A 17783-nucleotide genomic window follows, 5' to 3' on the forward strand; every position below is an offset into this window, starting at 1 on the left:
TTAAGGAAAAATCGTCTCTGAAGTCACAAAGTTTGAAACGCTGAGACATGATTTCTCCACACAGTTGTTTATTTTTCTTTTTTTCCCCTGCAGTAATAGCAGTGCTTAACTTGTTTTTTGGTATTGTTGACTGTGCACAAAAAGTACTTGTCTACACATTATAATGTTTTGATTTGGATTTTTTTTATAAATAGACCCATTTTAGAGAGCCCACCATTTTGCATATTTTGCAGTTCTTTTGTTCCTGTATACAGTATATTGATCACTCTGGGCTAAGAGAGCACAGCTTGTACATTCAATTGAATAACTTAGTTGCTCAGACAGTAGTGTGTTCATACAAGTTTAGATTAGGGTATGTCGTTTCTTACTGGGGAAATATGGTAATTTCTCTTGTATTCATGTTCGCATTTAAGTGTGCGAGCTTTATCAAAGTGCAATTATAAATCACAGTTTTACCGTATTTCTCATTTTAATCTATAATACTAACCGTCGAGAGTTTCACTGTGAATATCATCAATACTGTGTCCCGTTACATCCCTGGGCCGTATTGGCTAAAGGACCAACATAAGGTGATGGTGCAGATAGGCAAGCAAAGAAAGAAAAGACCTTCAAAAAGGCAGCATGATGCAGGGGTTATCAGAGACAATAGATAGATAGATAGTAGTTTATTGATTCCTTCAGGAAAGTTCCTTCAGAAAAATTTAAACAGGAATTTAAACAATACAGGAATTGTCCAACACAGGCAATGGACCATAATGAATCAGCGCCATCCAAGTGACAAAACTGAATTTACAGTATGAACCATCCTGATTAGCCCATCACAAATAAGGTGACAACGAGAAAAACAAAACCTGCGAATCCAAAATGTTACTTCGAATATGACAATATGACTGTAACAATGATGAATTTAACAGTAATGAAACAATAAAACTAGTGTTGTACATTTAATAAAGGTTTTAAGACTTTTCTCCACAAAAATCAAAAGTCTGAGCACTAGAACTGGATGAAGTATGGCCAATTATTTTCAATGTGTTTTTAATTTGGTGCTTGTCTTAATCCTTTTGTATGTGTTTTTCACCTCTCAACTTTTTTTAAAAACCTAACCTGGGACAAGGGTTGCAAATTAGCCTGTGGATAGTCTTATGTACTTTGACATCGGTTACCTGTGGGTAGCAATGTTTAAATTGTACTGTCCCTGTCAAATAAATGCATACATAAATAAAATAGGACGACGACAATTTTTGGACACACTATTTAAATTAGGTCCTGTAAAAAAAAAATGTTTTGAAATCTAAAAATATGGGATGTTTCATATGTGACTAAAACTAATAGGCATGGCACCAGTAAGTTTAAGATCGGTGTGCCAGTGCAGCTTTGGGGACATTTGTGGCCTGCGTCTTATTTTCTATTGGCCAAGCACACTAATTTAAATAACAATTATCAAGAAAAAAAAACTACTTAATGTTTAAATGTTACAAGATATTAGACTAATACTATTTGTTTTGTGTCTTATAAGCAAAAGCTGTGTGGTAGGGTGTTTTTTCTTTAAAGACTTTACAGCATTTGTTGACTGAATAAGGATCTGTTTTAACCAATTTTATAAACAATCAATCAAGCTTTATTGCAGACTCCAACGTCCAAGTAGACATACAATCACATACAGTATATAAAATAAAATAAAAAATTACAGCAAATACAAAAAAGCAAAGTGCAAAAAACAATCTTCCATGACGGAAAATGTTTGAACAATCTTCTTTAGAATATAGCTGTAATTAGTAGTGAATGTGTAAAGATCTTTACAATTCCTCAAAAGAAAATAAGTGAGGAAAATGAGGCCAAGTTAGTTGTGTCCTGGGGCATCACAATGTCCAGTTTAGAAGGGCGGACTGCCCACAAATGGATGAGTGACAGTTTGATGAAAGAGGCGTAGTAAGTGGTAAATTATAGTACAGGCCCTCCCCACAGTGTTTTTCGTTTATACTACCCCCTTGCCATGCTTTCCTTTGCCTTGTTGCTCTCTCATCATCACTAAAACGTGTCCTCTGGGGGTAGTTCTTCTCAAATTACCTGAGGAGAGACATCCTCTTTTCTTTTTGGCCCTTTCTCTTCCTCTGTCAGCCCTATGGGCAAATTCTCCCTGTCAGATCAAACAGGGCAGCAGGTCCACACAACAACACAGTTGTTTTTTTTAATTTAATGGAACATGACGGTGAAAGAGAAGAAAGGTGCACAGTGTAAAAAGTAAGGTTAATCGGCCAAATTACTCATCACCTTCCGCAAAATAATCTTATTTGGAACAAAACTGAGATTCTGTCAATTTTACAGCCACTTTTTGTCCCACCACTGTACATACAGAGTGGCTAGTGACACGACTAAAAGAGTACGTTGACACTGAAGTGTAAAGTATGCTTGGAATGTGGCAGATTGTCACTTTTCAATGACACATTTTAGCTGTGCCTTTTCTGACAGTGACTGATTGACTCTGTCAACTGTTTCCCAAAAGAGTGACACGGTTAAGCTAGGTTAAGCATGCCAAGTATATTTGAGGTATCGTCGTAGTCTGGGGCTCCATGAGTGCTGCCTGCACTGAAGGAACTATGGTTCATTGAGATGGAGGAAAAACAAAAATTCTAAAATGTACTGTAGTGACGGTAGTGACATGGCCTAAAGGCTGCCAGCACTAAGCAGTCTGGTAAAGGGGAACATTATCACCAGACCTATGTAAGCGTCAATATATGCCTTGATGTTGTAGAAAAAAGACCATATATTTTTTTAGCCAATTTCCGAACTCTAAATGGGTGAATTTTGGCGAATTAAACGCCTTTCTGTTTAGCCCTCTTGAAGCGATGACGTCAGTACGTGACGTTGCCTAGGTAAGAAAGCTGCCATTTTCATTTTCTCAAACATATTACAAACACCGGGTCTCAGCTCTGTTATTTTCCGTTTTTTCGACTATTTTTTGGAAGCTTGCAGATATCATGCCTCGTCAATGTGTTGTCGGAGGGTGTAACAACACTAACAGGGAGGGATACAAGTTGCATCACTGGCCCGAAGATGCGAAAGAGGCAAGAAATCTGCCGCCAGACTCCATCGAATGTGCCGGAGTGTCTGCACATTTTACCGGCGATGCTAAGACAGACATGGCACAGAGTTGTATGGATAACCTGCAGATGCATTTGCAACGATGAAGTCAACAAAATCACGAAGGTGAATTTTGTTGATGTTGTTGACTTATGTGCTAATCAGACATATTTGGTCGCGGCGTGACTGCCAGCTAATCGATGCTAACATGCTATTTAGGCTATAGCTGTATGTACATTTGAAATTATATTACGTTTCCTTCCACCCACATTTAATGCAAAAAAAACACCAATCAACGGATTTAAGCTGCTCCAGTGCCACAAGATGCGAAAGTCCTGATCGTTTGGTCTGCACATTTTACCTATTCGCTCAATAGCTTCAGTTTTCTCTTCAATACTTTCATACTCCAACCATCCGTTTCAATACATGCGTAATCTGTTGAATTGCTTAAGCCGCTGATATCAGGGTCTGAATCAGAGCTAATGTCGCTATATCTTGCTATGCTATTCGCCATTGTTTGTTTACATTGGCAGCACTGTATGAGGTCACAGGAAATGAACAGTGGCTTCGAGAGAGCGAAAATTAGGCACTTTAAAGCTTTTTTTAGGGATATTCCAGGACCGGTCAAATTCTGAAAAAAACTTCAAAAAATACAACAAGCCACTGGGAACTGATTTTTATTGTTTTTAACCCTTTTGAAATTGTGATAATGTTCCCCTTTAAGAAAAAACTTAAACTCGGAAATGTACTGATCGGCCGGCAATCAGTAGCGGTCAATTACCTTAAAAAGTATGTGATTGGCCAATGCCTTTCAATGCCGATCACAAAAGCCGATCCTCTCTAGTTGAAACAGGCGGCTAGCATGTGTTCATACACAGTGCGGAGATGCAACCTTCAGTTAACAATCAAGGATCACTTGAGGACGAGACTAAACATGTTACACACCCAGTAAAAACAAGCAGAAAAAGACAAGAAGGCATGCTAATCGCTACACTAGCCGCTAATTTAGCTTCAAACAACACATGAAATAGGTACCAATTAAACTTTATGAAGTGTACATTGAAGCTCTTTACAACAGATAGTAGGCAGGTATTAACAGGAAATTAACAAGTAGATTAATAAGAGTTTAGAGAGAGGATAATATACGTAACAATAACAAAGGAGCACTAGTGTTTGTTGTTGTGTAGTGGCCAGGCGTGCATTTAAGTGGAGGGCGGATCAATCCATATTCGTAGTGTTAGGACCAAGAGGAGCATCTGTATATGATCGATACTACAGTGATGATATATATATATATATATATATATATATATATATATATATATATATATATATATATATATATATATATATATATATATATATATATATAGATATGTGTGTGTGTGTGTGTATATATATATATATATACATATATACATATATATATATACGTATATATATATATATATATATATATATATATATATATATATATATATATATATATATATATATTAATTAGGGATGCACCGATTAATCGGTAACCGAATATATTCGGCCGAATATGGCAAAAAAAGCCACATTCGGCCTTCGGTGGAATGAGTTAAAAACAAGGCCGAATAGTGGCGTGTGACGCAACTTTTTGACGCGGTGACGCAATCAACCAACGTGCAGTGACGCGGTGACTTTGGGATATGTTGTGTACCTGTATAAGTGTAAGAGGTTACAAGCACACACTTAATTGAGATTTACTTGAGCCTTCTGTTTACATTATTAGCATATCTACTGTGGCTAAGCAGACTTTTGCCAAAAGGACAATTCATTTGTTGTGGGTTTATCCACTTTAATGCACTTAATTTTTTTTTGGAATGCATGTTTTGTTTGAAGGCCTAATATAAATGAAAAACTTTGTGCTTTTTTTGAAAAGCAAAGGCTACTGGATTATTAAAAAAATGTCAATATTCAATAAAAAATTACTTTATTTGAAAAACATGTCTAAATATTTATTCTAGGCTATTTATGCAATATAAAAAAAAAGATGAAAAACTGCATTCATTATTCGGTATTCGGCCTTCGGCCAAGCGTTTAAATTTTATTCGGCTTCGGCCACAAATTTTCATTTCGGTGCATCCCTAATATATATATATATATATATATATATTTTTTTTTTTTTCAAATTTTTTATTTTTTTTTAAACAAAATCATTTTGCTGTCGTTTACTAAGTCCCTGCTTGGACAGAGGAGACAGGAGGACTTTAAAAGGCAAAAACTAAAGGATTTAAATAAGCAGTAGATAGTAGTTTGTGCTTTTGTTAAGTTATTGTGCACTATTGACTTTGTTTTGCTCAAACAATTGTATGCAATATAAGAGAACATATGGAATTAGTTTAAATATTAACACTGTCAATAGCACTGAAATGGCAAATTAAATATGTACAGTTGAGTTAATCATGTGATCCGATCATCGTGTCTACCAATCTTGGTCACAGATGCTTACAGAAGAATCGGCAGCATAAAACCCTGATCGGAAAACCCCTAGTGGTGGTGGAGTTTCTCTGAGACTGAAGAGCTATGGTTGATTGAGGGGAGACATGAATTTTGAAATGTACAGTGACATTTTTAAATGTGAGGGGCGTATCGTACTTCTGTGAGGAATTTTAAAAAGGAAATATACAAGCATGAAACCTTGCTACCCAATAAACAAAGAAAAAATACATTTGATAGCTTGTACCACATTGTGAATTATGCACTGTATGCAATGAACACTATGGGTGGCTTCGTTAATGATGGAAGATGTGAGCGGCATACCAAGCAAACAATGTTCTTTACACCCACACGGATGGCTTGCAGTGACACTGGTTCTGCAGCTTCTCCCACCTGGCAAACTTGTTGATTGTCTGTAGCTTTATTTTGTCCGTTCCTCCTCAGGAAAACATTCTTGCTGGCGAAGAAATGCAATTTATATATTTTTTTAAAGCATGGCAAATAGAAGACACGTGTTTACAAAAAAAAACAGGAGTAGCACAGTTCTGTTTTTTCAAGGGAGGCAATGGAAGTTTGGAATCCATCACACTCACCGAGAATAGTATTGATATGTGTTTTTGTTTTTAAAGGGACTCAGGGATCTCAAACAACATAATACAAATCAAAAGAGGAAGAATCTTCGGAAACGATCATCCGACTCAATGTACATAATAGTAGATCAAAGCTACGTTGGTACACATGACACTGTTTGTTCTTTAATAAAATACAGTTACCCAGTCTGATTCCCAAAGGGGGCCACATTACATGATCAAGCCCGTCTGGGCCAAAAGGGTAAAGTGATAGTTTACTTACAAGGGACTGCCTTATTTCACAAAGGAAACAAGCAAACCCAAAATTAGATTTTTCATTAACAAGCAGCCTTTAGAGCGGCATCACACAAAAGAGTGTACGATTGTTCACGTTAGTTCATCGCTGTGTAGATGGCAGCGGAAAAGTAATGACTGATGAGTTAATGAGTATAACAGTAGGCCTGCGCTTTGTCAGCTGACTCTTCTCAACCAAAAGAGTTCTGTCTATGCAGCTTCAGGGAAAGGGCTCTTTTTTAATCAGTTGAATCATCTTTCCATAAAAAAGAAGTTCTGCGTTCAAAAATCAAGCTCAAGCGGGAATAACAGGATCTTTTAATTAGACAAAAATCCTCTTCCGACATGGATGATCAGCTGAAAAACTTATGATCTGGCCTCAAAGTGTATATCAAAGTATGACATTTTCATTTGCAAGGATAAAACTGAACATGCCAGTTCTACAGTCTCGTGTTTTTTGTTGACCCTTTTGAAACTTTGTCCTGAGACCCTGTTTATGAGCACCAAACAAGAGTAAAATCCTTCATCTCTCTCATTTTGTTTGCTCCACGCTCATTCGGTCACTTTTGAACTTGCGTGTTTTCATCATGAAAGAAAAACCTCCTTCCTCATGAACATGAAACTACATTTGTAAACTAGGTAACTAAAACAAAAGCAAGCTTCGCTATACAGCTTAAAATAAACTGGAGCTCTGCTGACTATCAGCTGTAATTTTAGGAAAATAATTCTCCCGCAAACAAGCTAACCTCGCATGATGTTGCTGTTAAATGGTGAGTGTAAACCATCCATCCATCCATTTTCTACCGCTTATTCCCTTTCGGGGTCGCGGGGGGCGCTGGCACCTATCTCAGCTACAATCGGGCAGAAGGCGGGGTACACCCTGGACAAGTCCCCAGACTTGGGCAAATTAAAGGCCTACTGAATTGAGATGTTCCTATTTAAACAGGGTTAACAGGTGCATTCTATGTGTCATACTTGATCATTTCGCGATATTGCCATATTTTTGCTGAAAGGATTTAGTCGAGAACATCGACGATAAAGTTCGCAACTTTTGGTGCTGATAAAAAAGCCTCGCCTTTACCGGAAGTCGCAGACGATGACATCACAAGTGTGAGGGCTCCTCATGTCCTCACATTGTTTTTAATGGGAGCCACCAGCAGCAAAAGCTATTCGGACCGAGAAAACAACAATTTCCCAATTAATTTGAGCGAGGATGAAAGATTCGTGGATGATGATATTGATAGCGAAGGACTACCCCAAAAAAAAAAAAAGGCGATTGCATTGGGACGGATTCTGATGTTTTTAGACACATTTACTAGGATAATTCTGGGAAATCCCTTATCTTTCTATTGTGTTGCTAGTGTTTTAGTGAGATTAAGAAGTACCTGATAGTTGGAGGAGTGTGTCCACGGGTGTCGAGGCCAGTGTCTGAGGGAAGTCGACGGCAGATACAACGACGGCGCAAACTCCACAGATCTCCGGTAAGAGGCGACTTTTTAAAACAATTTTCTCATCGAAACCTGCCGGTTGACAAGTGGTCGGGAGCCATGTCCGCTTGACCGCTCTGATCCACAGTAAAGCTTCACCTCCAGGAATTTTAAACAAGGAATCACCGTGTGGCTAAAGGCTAAAGCTTCCCAACTCCATCTTTCTACTTTGACTTCTCCATTAATAATTTAACACATTGCAAAAGATTCAGCAACACAGATGTCCAGAATACTGTTTAATTGCGTGATGAAATGAGACGGCTTTTATCCGCAAATAGTGTTAATATGATTTCCTGACTGTCCGTGACGTCACGCGTACGTGTCATCATTCCGTGACGTTTTCAACAGGAAACTCCGCGGGAAATTTAAAATGGCAATTTAGTAAACTAAACCGGCCGTATTGGCATGTGTTGCAATGTTAATATTTCATCATTGATATATAAACTATCAGACTGCGTGCTCGGTAGTAGTGGGTTTCAGTAGGCCTTTAAGGCCAGGGGGCCACATGCGGCCCGTTAAGCTTTTCAATCTGGCCCGCTGGACATTCCCCCCAATTTTTTTTTGATTTTTAAGATGGAAACTGTAGCTGCCATTATTATGTGCAGTGATGTTTTCAAATGACTGTAAGTCTTGAACTATATAAAGTACTTCAATGGTTGGAATCTGCGCTTTTGCATGATATACTAGTTACTTTGGTAATCTAATTAATAACTATTGTCATCTAAGTCACAGCAGCTCAGACGAGGCACCAAGCAGTGAGGGTGAGGTGCGTTTCTACAGGGAGTTTCCAGAGCGGCCAGCCTGAAATGCGTGTGTCAGGGACAGATGCGGAAGGAGATTTTTAAAAGAAAGTTCTAAAGCTTAATGATATATCAGATGTATCAGATTGTAGGTGGGGGTTCTTTTACCCTTGCATTCATATTTCGCTGTGTTTGTTGCATTTTTGTTGCATTTCGCTTGATTGTAAAATATGCCGATCGACAGGGGGTGTGACCTTCATATGTTGTCAATATTTTGTGTTTTATCGTTCATAGTTAATATTGTAAATCCGACATTTTTTTTATTTTCATGTACATTCTGGGTGTGTCATTCAGTAAAAAAAATAAAATTCCATTCCGTTTTTAAAGGCGGTTTGTCATAATGTTTTTAGCATTCAGACATTATTGTGACGTTGTCAGGCTTGGACTTGGATTGTTTGTGCTCCTTCGACGCAGAGGGAATATGGGACGAGCCAGGCGTGAATTCAGGTACATAGTTTTAATTTTATTAATACTCAAAATACAAAAAAAGGCAAACCAAGGACGCGCTCTGTGGCGGATAAAAATCTATACTATAACTTAGAACAAAAACAGCACAATGGCAATACTATCTACAAACAAACAAAATATACTATCAAAGACATAAATACAAACAAAAACTTACTTGGCGTGGATGAATCAAAAAGCATGGCATGAAGTATGTAAGGCAATGAAAGTTAGAACGGCATGGGTAATGAAAGGTGATGTTCCCAGACTGATGGACAGAAAGAAATTGACTTAAATAGTGGCTGTAAATAATTAGGAACAGGTGCGGGACTGAGGGCATGGGCGTGACTAGGAGGGCAAGGTGAAAAGCAATGAGTTGTCATGGTAACAAAGCAAACCAGGAAATGAAAAAACGGAACAAGAGTCCAGAAAACAAAACAAAACATGATCAAACATAAAACCAGATTTACAGACGTGACAGACGTTTCGTATTAGTGTTCCTAAAAATCAGATACACCGGCCCCCAGACACATTTTTTTCTCTAAATTTGGCCCCCCGAGTCAAAATAATTGCCAGCTCTGGTGTAAACGGTTCACAAAAACCACAGTTCAGACATTTGTGACACTGTTTTTGGTTCCGTTTAGTGTACAATGTAGTTCTTTTTAACACCACAGAATACCATAAATCTCAATAATCCACCATTACATTTATCAGTTGAGGTTCTCCTGCTTCTCCTCCGCATCAGGATAAGCAGGCATATGATCACAACGACACATACACACTCCGATTAAATAGTAGCCACTTAAAGTATGCCATGATTTAGAGCGGTTTTATGGGATTAATGTGCGTGAGTGTGTGCCTTTAAAAGGCGGTGCCTGTTGCCATGTGTGACATCAGTAAGGGCCGCAGAATTAGCTGTGTTAGCTCAGCTTTGGCAGTCCATGGGGAATGTTGCCAATGGCAGCACATGAATGTATTCACACCCTGTTGTTAGCGCAAGTTAATAAAGCGATTGAACATGCTTAGTTTGTTGGCTGACTGTACCAGGATTAGATGCAGTCACCAGTTCCTCATAAGGACCCTGATTAAAATTACGACGTTTGTCTACACTTTAAACAAACCACTGGCTTAGCATGTAAATGCCAATAATATAAAATGATTTGTCTTTTACCGGCAATGTTTGTCACCTTAAAGGCCTAATGAAATGAGATGTTCTTATTTAAACGGGGAAAGCAGGTCCATTCTATGTGTCATACTTGATCATTTCGCGATATTGCCATATTTTTGCTGAAAGGATTTATTAGAGAACATCCACGATAAAGTTCGCAACTGGAGAAAAGCCCTGCCTCTACCGGAAGTCGCAGACGATGACATCACATGTTGATGGCTCCTCATATATTCACATTGATTTTAATGGGAGCCTCCAACAAAAACAGCTATTCCGACCGAGAAAACGACAATTTCCCCATTAATTTGAGCGAGGATGAAAGATCTGTGTTTGAGGATATTAATAGCGACGGACTAGAAAAAAAAATTAATAAATAAAAAGTTTAAAAAAAAAAACGCGATTGCAATCGCGTTGCATTGAGACGGATTCATATGTATGTTTTTAGAGACATTTACTAGGATAATCCTGGGAAATCCCTTATCTTTCTATTGTGTTGCTAGTGTTTTAGTGAGTCGGAAGTGTACGTCCACGGCTGGGTGTTGACGCACAGTGTCTCGGGGAAGTCGACGGCAGCTGTACAAGAGGCGCAAGCTCAGCTGATATCCGATAAGTGGCGACTTTTTAACCACAATTTTCTCACAGAAACTTGCTGGTTGACATGTAGTCGGGATCCATGTCCGCTGTGATCCATAGTAAAGTTTCAACTCCGTGAATTTTAAACAAGGAATCACCGTGTGTTTGTGCGGCTAAAGGTTAAAGCTTCCCAACTCCATTGTTCTTCTACTTTGACTTCTCCAATATTAATTGAACAAATTGCAACAAAGATCTCCAAAATACTGTGTAATTATGCCGTTAAAGCAGACGACTTTTAGCTATGTGTGTGTGCAGTGCTCATATTCATAACAGCCCGTGACGTCACGCGTTCAAGTCATCATTATGCAAGGTTTTTAAGAAAAAAGTCCCGGGAAATTTAAAATTGCAATTTAGTAAACTAAAAAGGCCGTATTGACATGTGTTGCAATGTTAATATTTCATCATTGATATATAAACTATCAGACAGCGTGTTGGGTAGTAGTGGGTTTCAGTAGGCCTTTAAGTAGGAAAAGTGTGGTAAACGAATTGGTATTACTCTGAATTTCTTACTCTACCCGGAGTTATTTCGCGCCCACGCTCCGAGGTGATTAGCAACACAAAAAGAAAAAGGAATATGATTCGAACAACATATAGTGTGTATGTATGCAAAACGTGTCTGGTCATAATTTTTTGGATATTTTTGAAAAAATGCTGCATACCTACTTAGCACTGTAGCTCACATAGCTATGCCAATGTTGTCAACATTTGTGTCCTACTGGCCCACTCCTTAATGTTACATTGTTTTTTTCTGACGTATTGACTCTATCACAAAATTCAGAGTTAGAGTCTAAAAAAATTGGATAATAGCGTCTCTTCGAGCAAAAATTAGCATTAAAACTACAAACACACAAAATGTTGTCGACTTACTAAAAGCACCTTTAAATTGCCTAAATTCCAGCAATTGGACAATGTCACTATTGTAGAGCCTTCAAAACATATTGGAAATTGTTTTTAAAAAATGGTTTAATATGGACCCTTTTAAGACAACACTTTTTAAATCCTTAACCTATCGAGTGAAGTGTAGGGTTGAGTTTAGAGAAAATTAAAAACATTGTATGCCCGTCTCTCGGGGCACCAGAAAAACACACAAGAATGAGAGGACACCTGCAACACACTATCTGACCTTCTACAAGACAGTAAGAATGTCAAACAGTGAATAAGATATGTGGTGTTCCTCGTCTCACTTTTTACAAAAGAGGTAGAATGTAAGGATTCCCAAAAGTCTGCTGGGAACCAAAGCATTGAGTGATTCACATTGCACCTGATAAAATATGTTTCACTGTAATTGAGTTTGCTCAGTTTTAATTACAAGGCAAAGCAATTGTGCTGTAATTAAAATATAGCAATGAGTAACAATTCACACACATCCTCATAGGTTTCATGGACATTGGTTTTTGAGTCAACTAGGAAACAAACATATAGTGGAAAGTCCTGACTGAGCTAAATTCTATCAAATATATAGTAACACAACACCAACCCCCAAAAGTACTACATGACCAGTTGGAAGGCAAAATGTGTGTATTGGTATTGTTCCCAGTAGCGGTGTACTTTCTCACACACAGCAGTCCATTATTCTCCACTCAGGGACTGAGCGAAACCTCATGGTTTCCTGGACAAGGAGGGATTGATCTAAAAACCCAAATTTTTCTCCTGCCTTTCACATTCAATGTTTTTTTTTTTTGTTTGGCATACTTAGTCCAATCTTACCTGCAGTATCCGGTGCCATTGCTAAAAGTCAGACAGGTAGCGTTGTTAACACATGGTGCTTTATCATCCACACACTGGAGAGCTGCAAAAGATGAGAGATGAGTTAAGACAGAAAGATAGGAACCTGAGGACATTCTTGACTAAATTCTTCCGTCATGGATGTAGTGTCAAGATTATTTGTTCGGTGTTTTCTCTAGATGGTCAAGTTTATTGTATTTGCTTTATAGCACCAGAGTACATTATAAGTCTTATAGAATACATTTCTTATACAACAGGTTTATAGTACCTTATTTCGGGCACGAGACTATAATTCTTTACCGCTCAACATGTCACAAGAGGCCAGGAGAAAAAACATAAATTTTAGGAGAGGGGAATGGATGCAACAATAAATGTTATTAATAAAAAAAAACAAGGTTAAACTCGGTTAATTTTACCGTTTTAAATTTAAAATAATTTTAAAAAAAAGGGTATTGAATAACTCCACTTTGATAAACTCACAGACTGACTGGAGCAAGCACCCAAGCTTAAATGGTAACATGAAAACAAGAGACATTACCATCTTTCCACAATAAGAAAGGTCATAATCTAATCTAAATTAATATCAACACAAACTAAGCTATTCAATTGTGCACATTGAACCTAAAAGCTGTGCTTTCTTGGAACAGAGTGATCGATGTTTTTACGGTGCGCTAAAGGACTGCTAAACAAAGTAGGACGCTACAATACTGTGTATCAGTAATATATATTTTTTTGTTACGCACTTTTTATTTAAATGCATCTTAAAGTGCTACAGTATAAACCAATCTTCAAACCAATAAAAATTTAGCCTTTAAAACACATAAGATATAAGACCAAAACACTATCACTGAAGGATAAAAAACACAAAACATGCAAAACGTGGGGTTTTCTAACAGTTTGTCTATTTATTTTAGTTATTTTTAAAAACTTGGTGAAAATATTTAAGTGTGTGAATAAGTACTTTTTGAGCACATTCAACAATACCGCAATATTGAATATAACTATGATGATTATTTTGGTGATGATAACCGTGATATGAAATGTTCCTATCGTTTCATTCTTAGACAAGGGTTTTGACATTGTAGATAATTTTGGGTTTCTTTTTAATGATTTATTTTTATTTAAAGCGACTTTTCATATAAAATTTGAGAGGAGCGAGTGTATCAATTTGACACATTTTTACTTAAGAAAAACTGCTACATGTCTTGACTTTCTGGATGATTTTGAAGTCATTCTATTGAATTTCCTCATACAAATGTGACATAATCATATAAAAGTGATGAGGAGCGATCACGTTAACGATATGACAAGTGTTTATCTTAGCAAATTCACCACCGGTTTTGACTTTCTGGAAAATTAAGTTTTTATGACTGGTGTTTGCGTGTTTGTGTCAAAGTTTGTTACAATTGCAACGCGCCTAGACCTCTGCCAAGATCGAAAAATCCTCAAGTAGCAGTGTAGCAAATGTTCTCATTGCTTAAACACGATCTAAGCACATCACTCTGGTCTTTCATTGGTTTTTTTGGCCTGTGCCATACTTAAACATGCCCTCATTTATTTGAAAACGTCTATCTCGCGACCACAAAGGGGAATAAGCGGTAGAAAAAAATTGGATGGATGGATGGATATTTTGAGACCTATTTTTTAAAAGTTGACATTTTCAAGCACCATTATTTTTTAAAAGACTTCTCTTTTACAGGTTTCTCTCCATTATCCAGTTCCTCAGAATTAGATAAAGCAGAAGGATAGCCTCCTATCTAACTTCGTAAGGTTGGCCTCAGATTAGCGAATGGTCGCAGGGCCGCCGGATGGGCTGGCAGACAGAAATGAGCCTTGAGGAAAAGAAAACAAAGCCCAACTATCTCCCTGCCAATGAAACACTCGCAGCCAGACACACCGACCATTGTGCTGTACCTCTGAGCCACAGCTCAAGTGGCCTTTACAGACACCAAGCGAGCGCAGCATACCAAAACGACATGTAGTGTTCTCGGCTTTATTTATCAATGCAACATGACAGACAAATGAAGATATACATGGTGACACGTGCAATATTTGAGTACAACAGCCATAAATCATTTACACTACAGAGATATTGTACTGGTGTATCTGTGTTAACATTTACATTTATATTACCACTTGTTAAAAATGCAGTTCATCACAAATCTGGTATTCATTTAACAAAGCTGAGTCAGGGTCAACCAATTTTAATGAAATGGGTTACAGTCAAAACAATACAGGAAGGAAGTAAGGTAAGGTAGTAGTGTTTTTAGTGTGTCTTCCTGGGCAGACAAATAATCACGCTGTCATTTTACTTTTCAGAACAACTTGAATTTAGAGTGATGGCAATAAAAAAATGTGGCGAGTTGGTGCACGACAACTGAATGTCAGAGACAGTCTCAAAGACATAGTCCATTAGACATGGGGATGCCCGTAGATAAACCACCATGAAATTCATAATCCTAGCATGCAAATATGCTAACACGCACACACACGAAGCTATATTAGACTTCAGTGCAGTCCGCAGGGAACACCGAGCTATTTCAGGTTTATTTCTGCACGGAGCAGACATAAGTTATGGTACTGTATGTACACATGCTTCCCGTCAACTCTGTGATACAATGCAGACAGCACACATGCGCATGATGCATGACTTGGCTGGTCCATAAATTTTGCAGACCATAAACAGGGCAAAACTTTATTATTGTGAAGTACAAGTGAGTAATGTGTTGGCAAAACAAAAGACAACAACTCTACTTAACACGACACGACCAGGACATGAAAGGATACGAAAACTGCGTTTGACCCCCAGACTGGTTTGATGCAATAATCTTGCAAAATTTGAGACATCCTGCCTCTTATTACACCACAAACATAGCAATTACCTCATGCGGTACAGCTCACCAGACAACACTCGAAAAGAAAAAAGAAAACATGATAAAAGCCTCAGTATAGACTATTTTGTCATTCAATTAACATTAGTCTATAATAAATATGGCTGGCTATTTAGAGCTACTTATTTAGCACTGCCTCCTTGCTCCTATTTCAACACTTCCTTTCAACATACAGATAGCATAGAAAGGTTTCAATTTCTATGCAAGGTTCTCCGTCACACTCAAGTCAAGCAATTTGAGTACGGCTAATCAAATCAAGTCTGGTACATGTTCTGGAGGATGGAAAACCATATAGAGTTTAAATGTGGAAAAAAAAAACTGTGCTGTTTATAAGGTTCCAAATTTGTTATACTGACTTAAAATACCAGTAGAGTGGAAAAACAAGTTGCCTCTATTTTGAATCTATTGTCATATGCACATCTGATTTATAACACCTAAAGACTTCCAAAGTTTGCAAATAAATAGACATGATCAAAATAGTATCGATCTCACATAGATTCTCAAGCCATTTTGAGAGATAATGAGGAAGCCAGACACGACAAAAACAATCCAATCTTGCAGACTTTGTGAGAGCCAACCATGATTACTTTGATCCAGAACCTTATATTGTTGATCCTGAATAGAAGGAGAATGAGCTACATGTTTTAGAAGCTCTGCTTGACAAATCCAGCTTTAGTAAAACACTATAGCCTCACGTAGCAGTATTGCTAAGTGCCAAACAAGAACAATATACTAAAAACAAAATACAACGAAAATGTACTGTACAATGTCTTCTTTTTTTTTTTTTAATCGTCTTCAAGTAAAAACTTGAATATACAGTTGTTTTCTGCAAACATGTTAAATGCATAAAGATTCCCTTCTGTTTTGAAGAAAAAAATATAAACCGGTGTTTTACCTTATTCTAATGACTTGCATTGTTGGGAATCAGACAGGATTCAAAGTCATACTGACGAGTTCCACAACTTCGAATTTAAATTGTGGAGGGGGGGAGTAAAAAGTCTTCCTCACTTCTTAATACCAAGTGATAGTGGTTGTTTTGTAGCTTCTCATTTGTCCTGCTTTCATACCTATTTGTATATATTTTACAAGAAATACACACTCAATGGCTTGCTAACTTGTGTGCGCTAGTTTTCTGAGACCCTTACTTAGTTCGCGCAACCAGGATGGAGTAGCACTTTTCTTGTGAAAACAGAAAACTGTGTTTAGATTTTTGACAGCTGGTGTTTGGTGAGAACGCGTGTTGAAATTAAGTGTTTCTCATGTTCCTGCTAGTCTTTTTTTGTTTTCTTTGTATTCAGCTTGCAGCAGCCATCTCACAAGATCCTCGAGTGCTGTGTGTGTCAATCCAGTGATGAAAGCGACATCACAGTAAAGAATGATGATCGGTAATTCTTGCTCTATGTTTTTCAATGCCTGGCGATTGACTGACTCACCCAATGCGATCGACCGAGAGCACAGGATCGACCTAATGGATACCCCTGATCTAAATTATTAAAGCAAGTAATAACTGTAAGTAATCACGATTAATCAGAATTAAAAAGTGATCAATCTGTTTAAAAAAACTAAATCTCTAACAGCACTAGTTTAAACATAACTACAAATGCGGTTGACAAATTGTCACACGTTTTTAACAGTTAAGTATGACTTAAAGACATTCCCTATACAGTTGACAAATCATTTGTGGTGTTGGCAGTTTGACCTTGGAACGGACATGAGTGTTTTTATGATATATAAAACTAACTCACCCTTTTACCGCAAAATCTATGCTGTAAAACGCTGATAAATATTGAAAACATAGCCTCTGTGAACATATTAGATGTTCCAAGTCTGACCCCTGTGTCGGCACTCGCCAGTGCTTTGTCACTTGACATCACAACAGGATCCCCACAGAGATCCAAGAGGAAGAAAAAAAAAATCTGACAATGTTGAAGGACGGCGCGTACTAGAAAACAAGAGAGAGTGATTGGCCTTAGAGAAGGAGACGGAGGAAGTAATTACGAAAGTATATGCAAAGACTAAACAGAAAAGGCCGTCCCGGAGTCCTGGCACACGTCAATACAGCGGAGGACAGGAAGTTGTTCACACTAAGTGAGGAAGTAGACCCATTTCCTGGAATTGCTGCACAAACCCACTAGACGCAGCGCACCAAACTGTTGTCATGGAAACCAGCAATAAAATACCCTTTGCTCAGCATGGAAGAGGGAGATGAGGCTCAAACTAAACAC

General features: G+C 37.8%; 1 protein-coding gene across 1 annotated transcript in view; it reads right to left on the minus strand.

Annotated features, from left to right (window-relative positions):
- Positions 1 to 17783, minus strand: part of notch2 (notch receptor 2) — a 90052-nt gene that overhangs the window by 52725 nt on the left and 19544 nt on the right. The window contains exon 2 of the mRNA XM_061888495.1: positions 12650 to 12731. Within this exon, the coding sequence (XP_061744479.1) occupies positions 12650 to 12731 (82 nt within the window). The remainder of the gene's footprint in view (positions 1 to 12649; positions 12732 to 17783) is intronic.

This window comes from Nerophis ophidion, linkage group LG26 (assembly GCF_033978795.1).
Source record: "Nerophis ophidion isolate RoL-2023_Sa linkage group LG26, RoL_Noph_v1.0, whole genome shotgun sequence".
Lineage (NCBI taxonomy): Eukaryota > Metazoa > Chordata > Actinopteri > Syngnathiformes > Syngnathidae > Nerophis > Nerophis ophidion.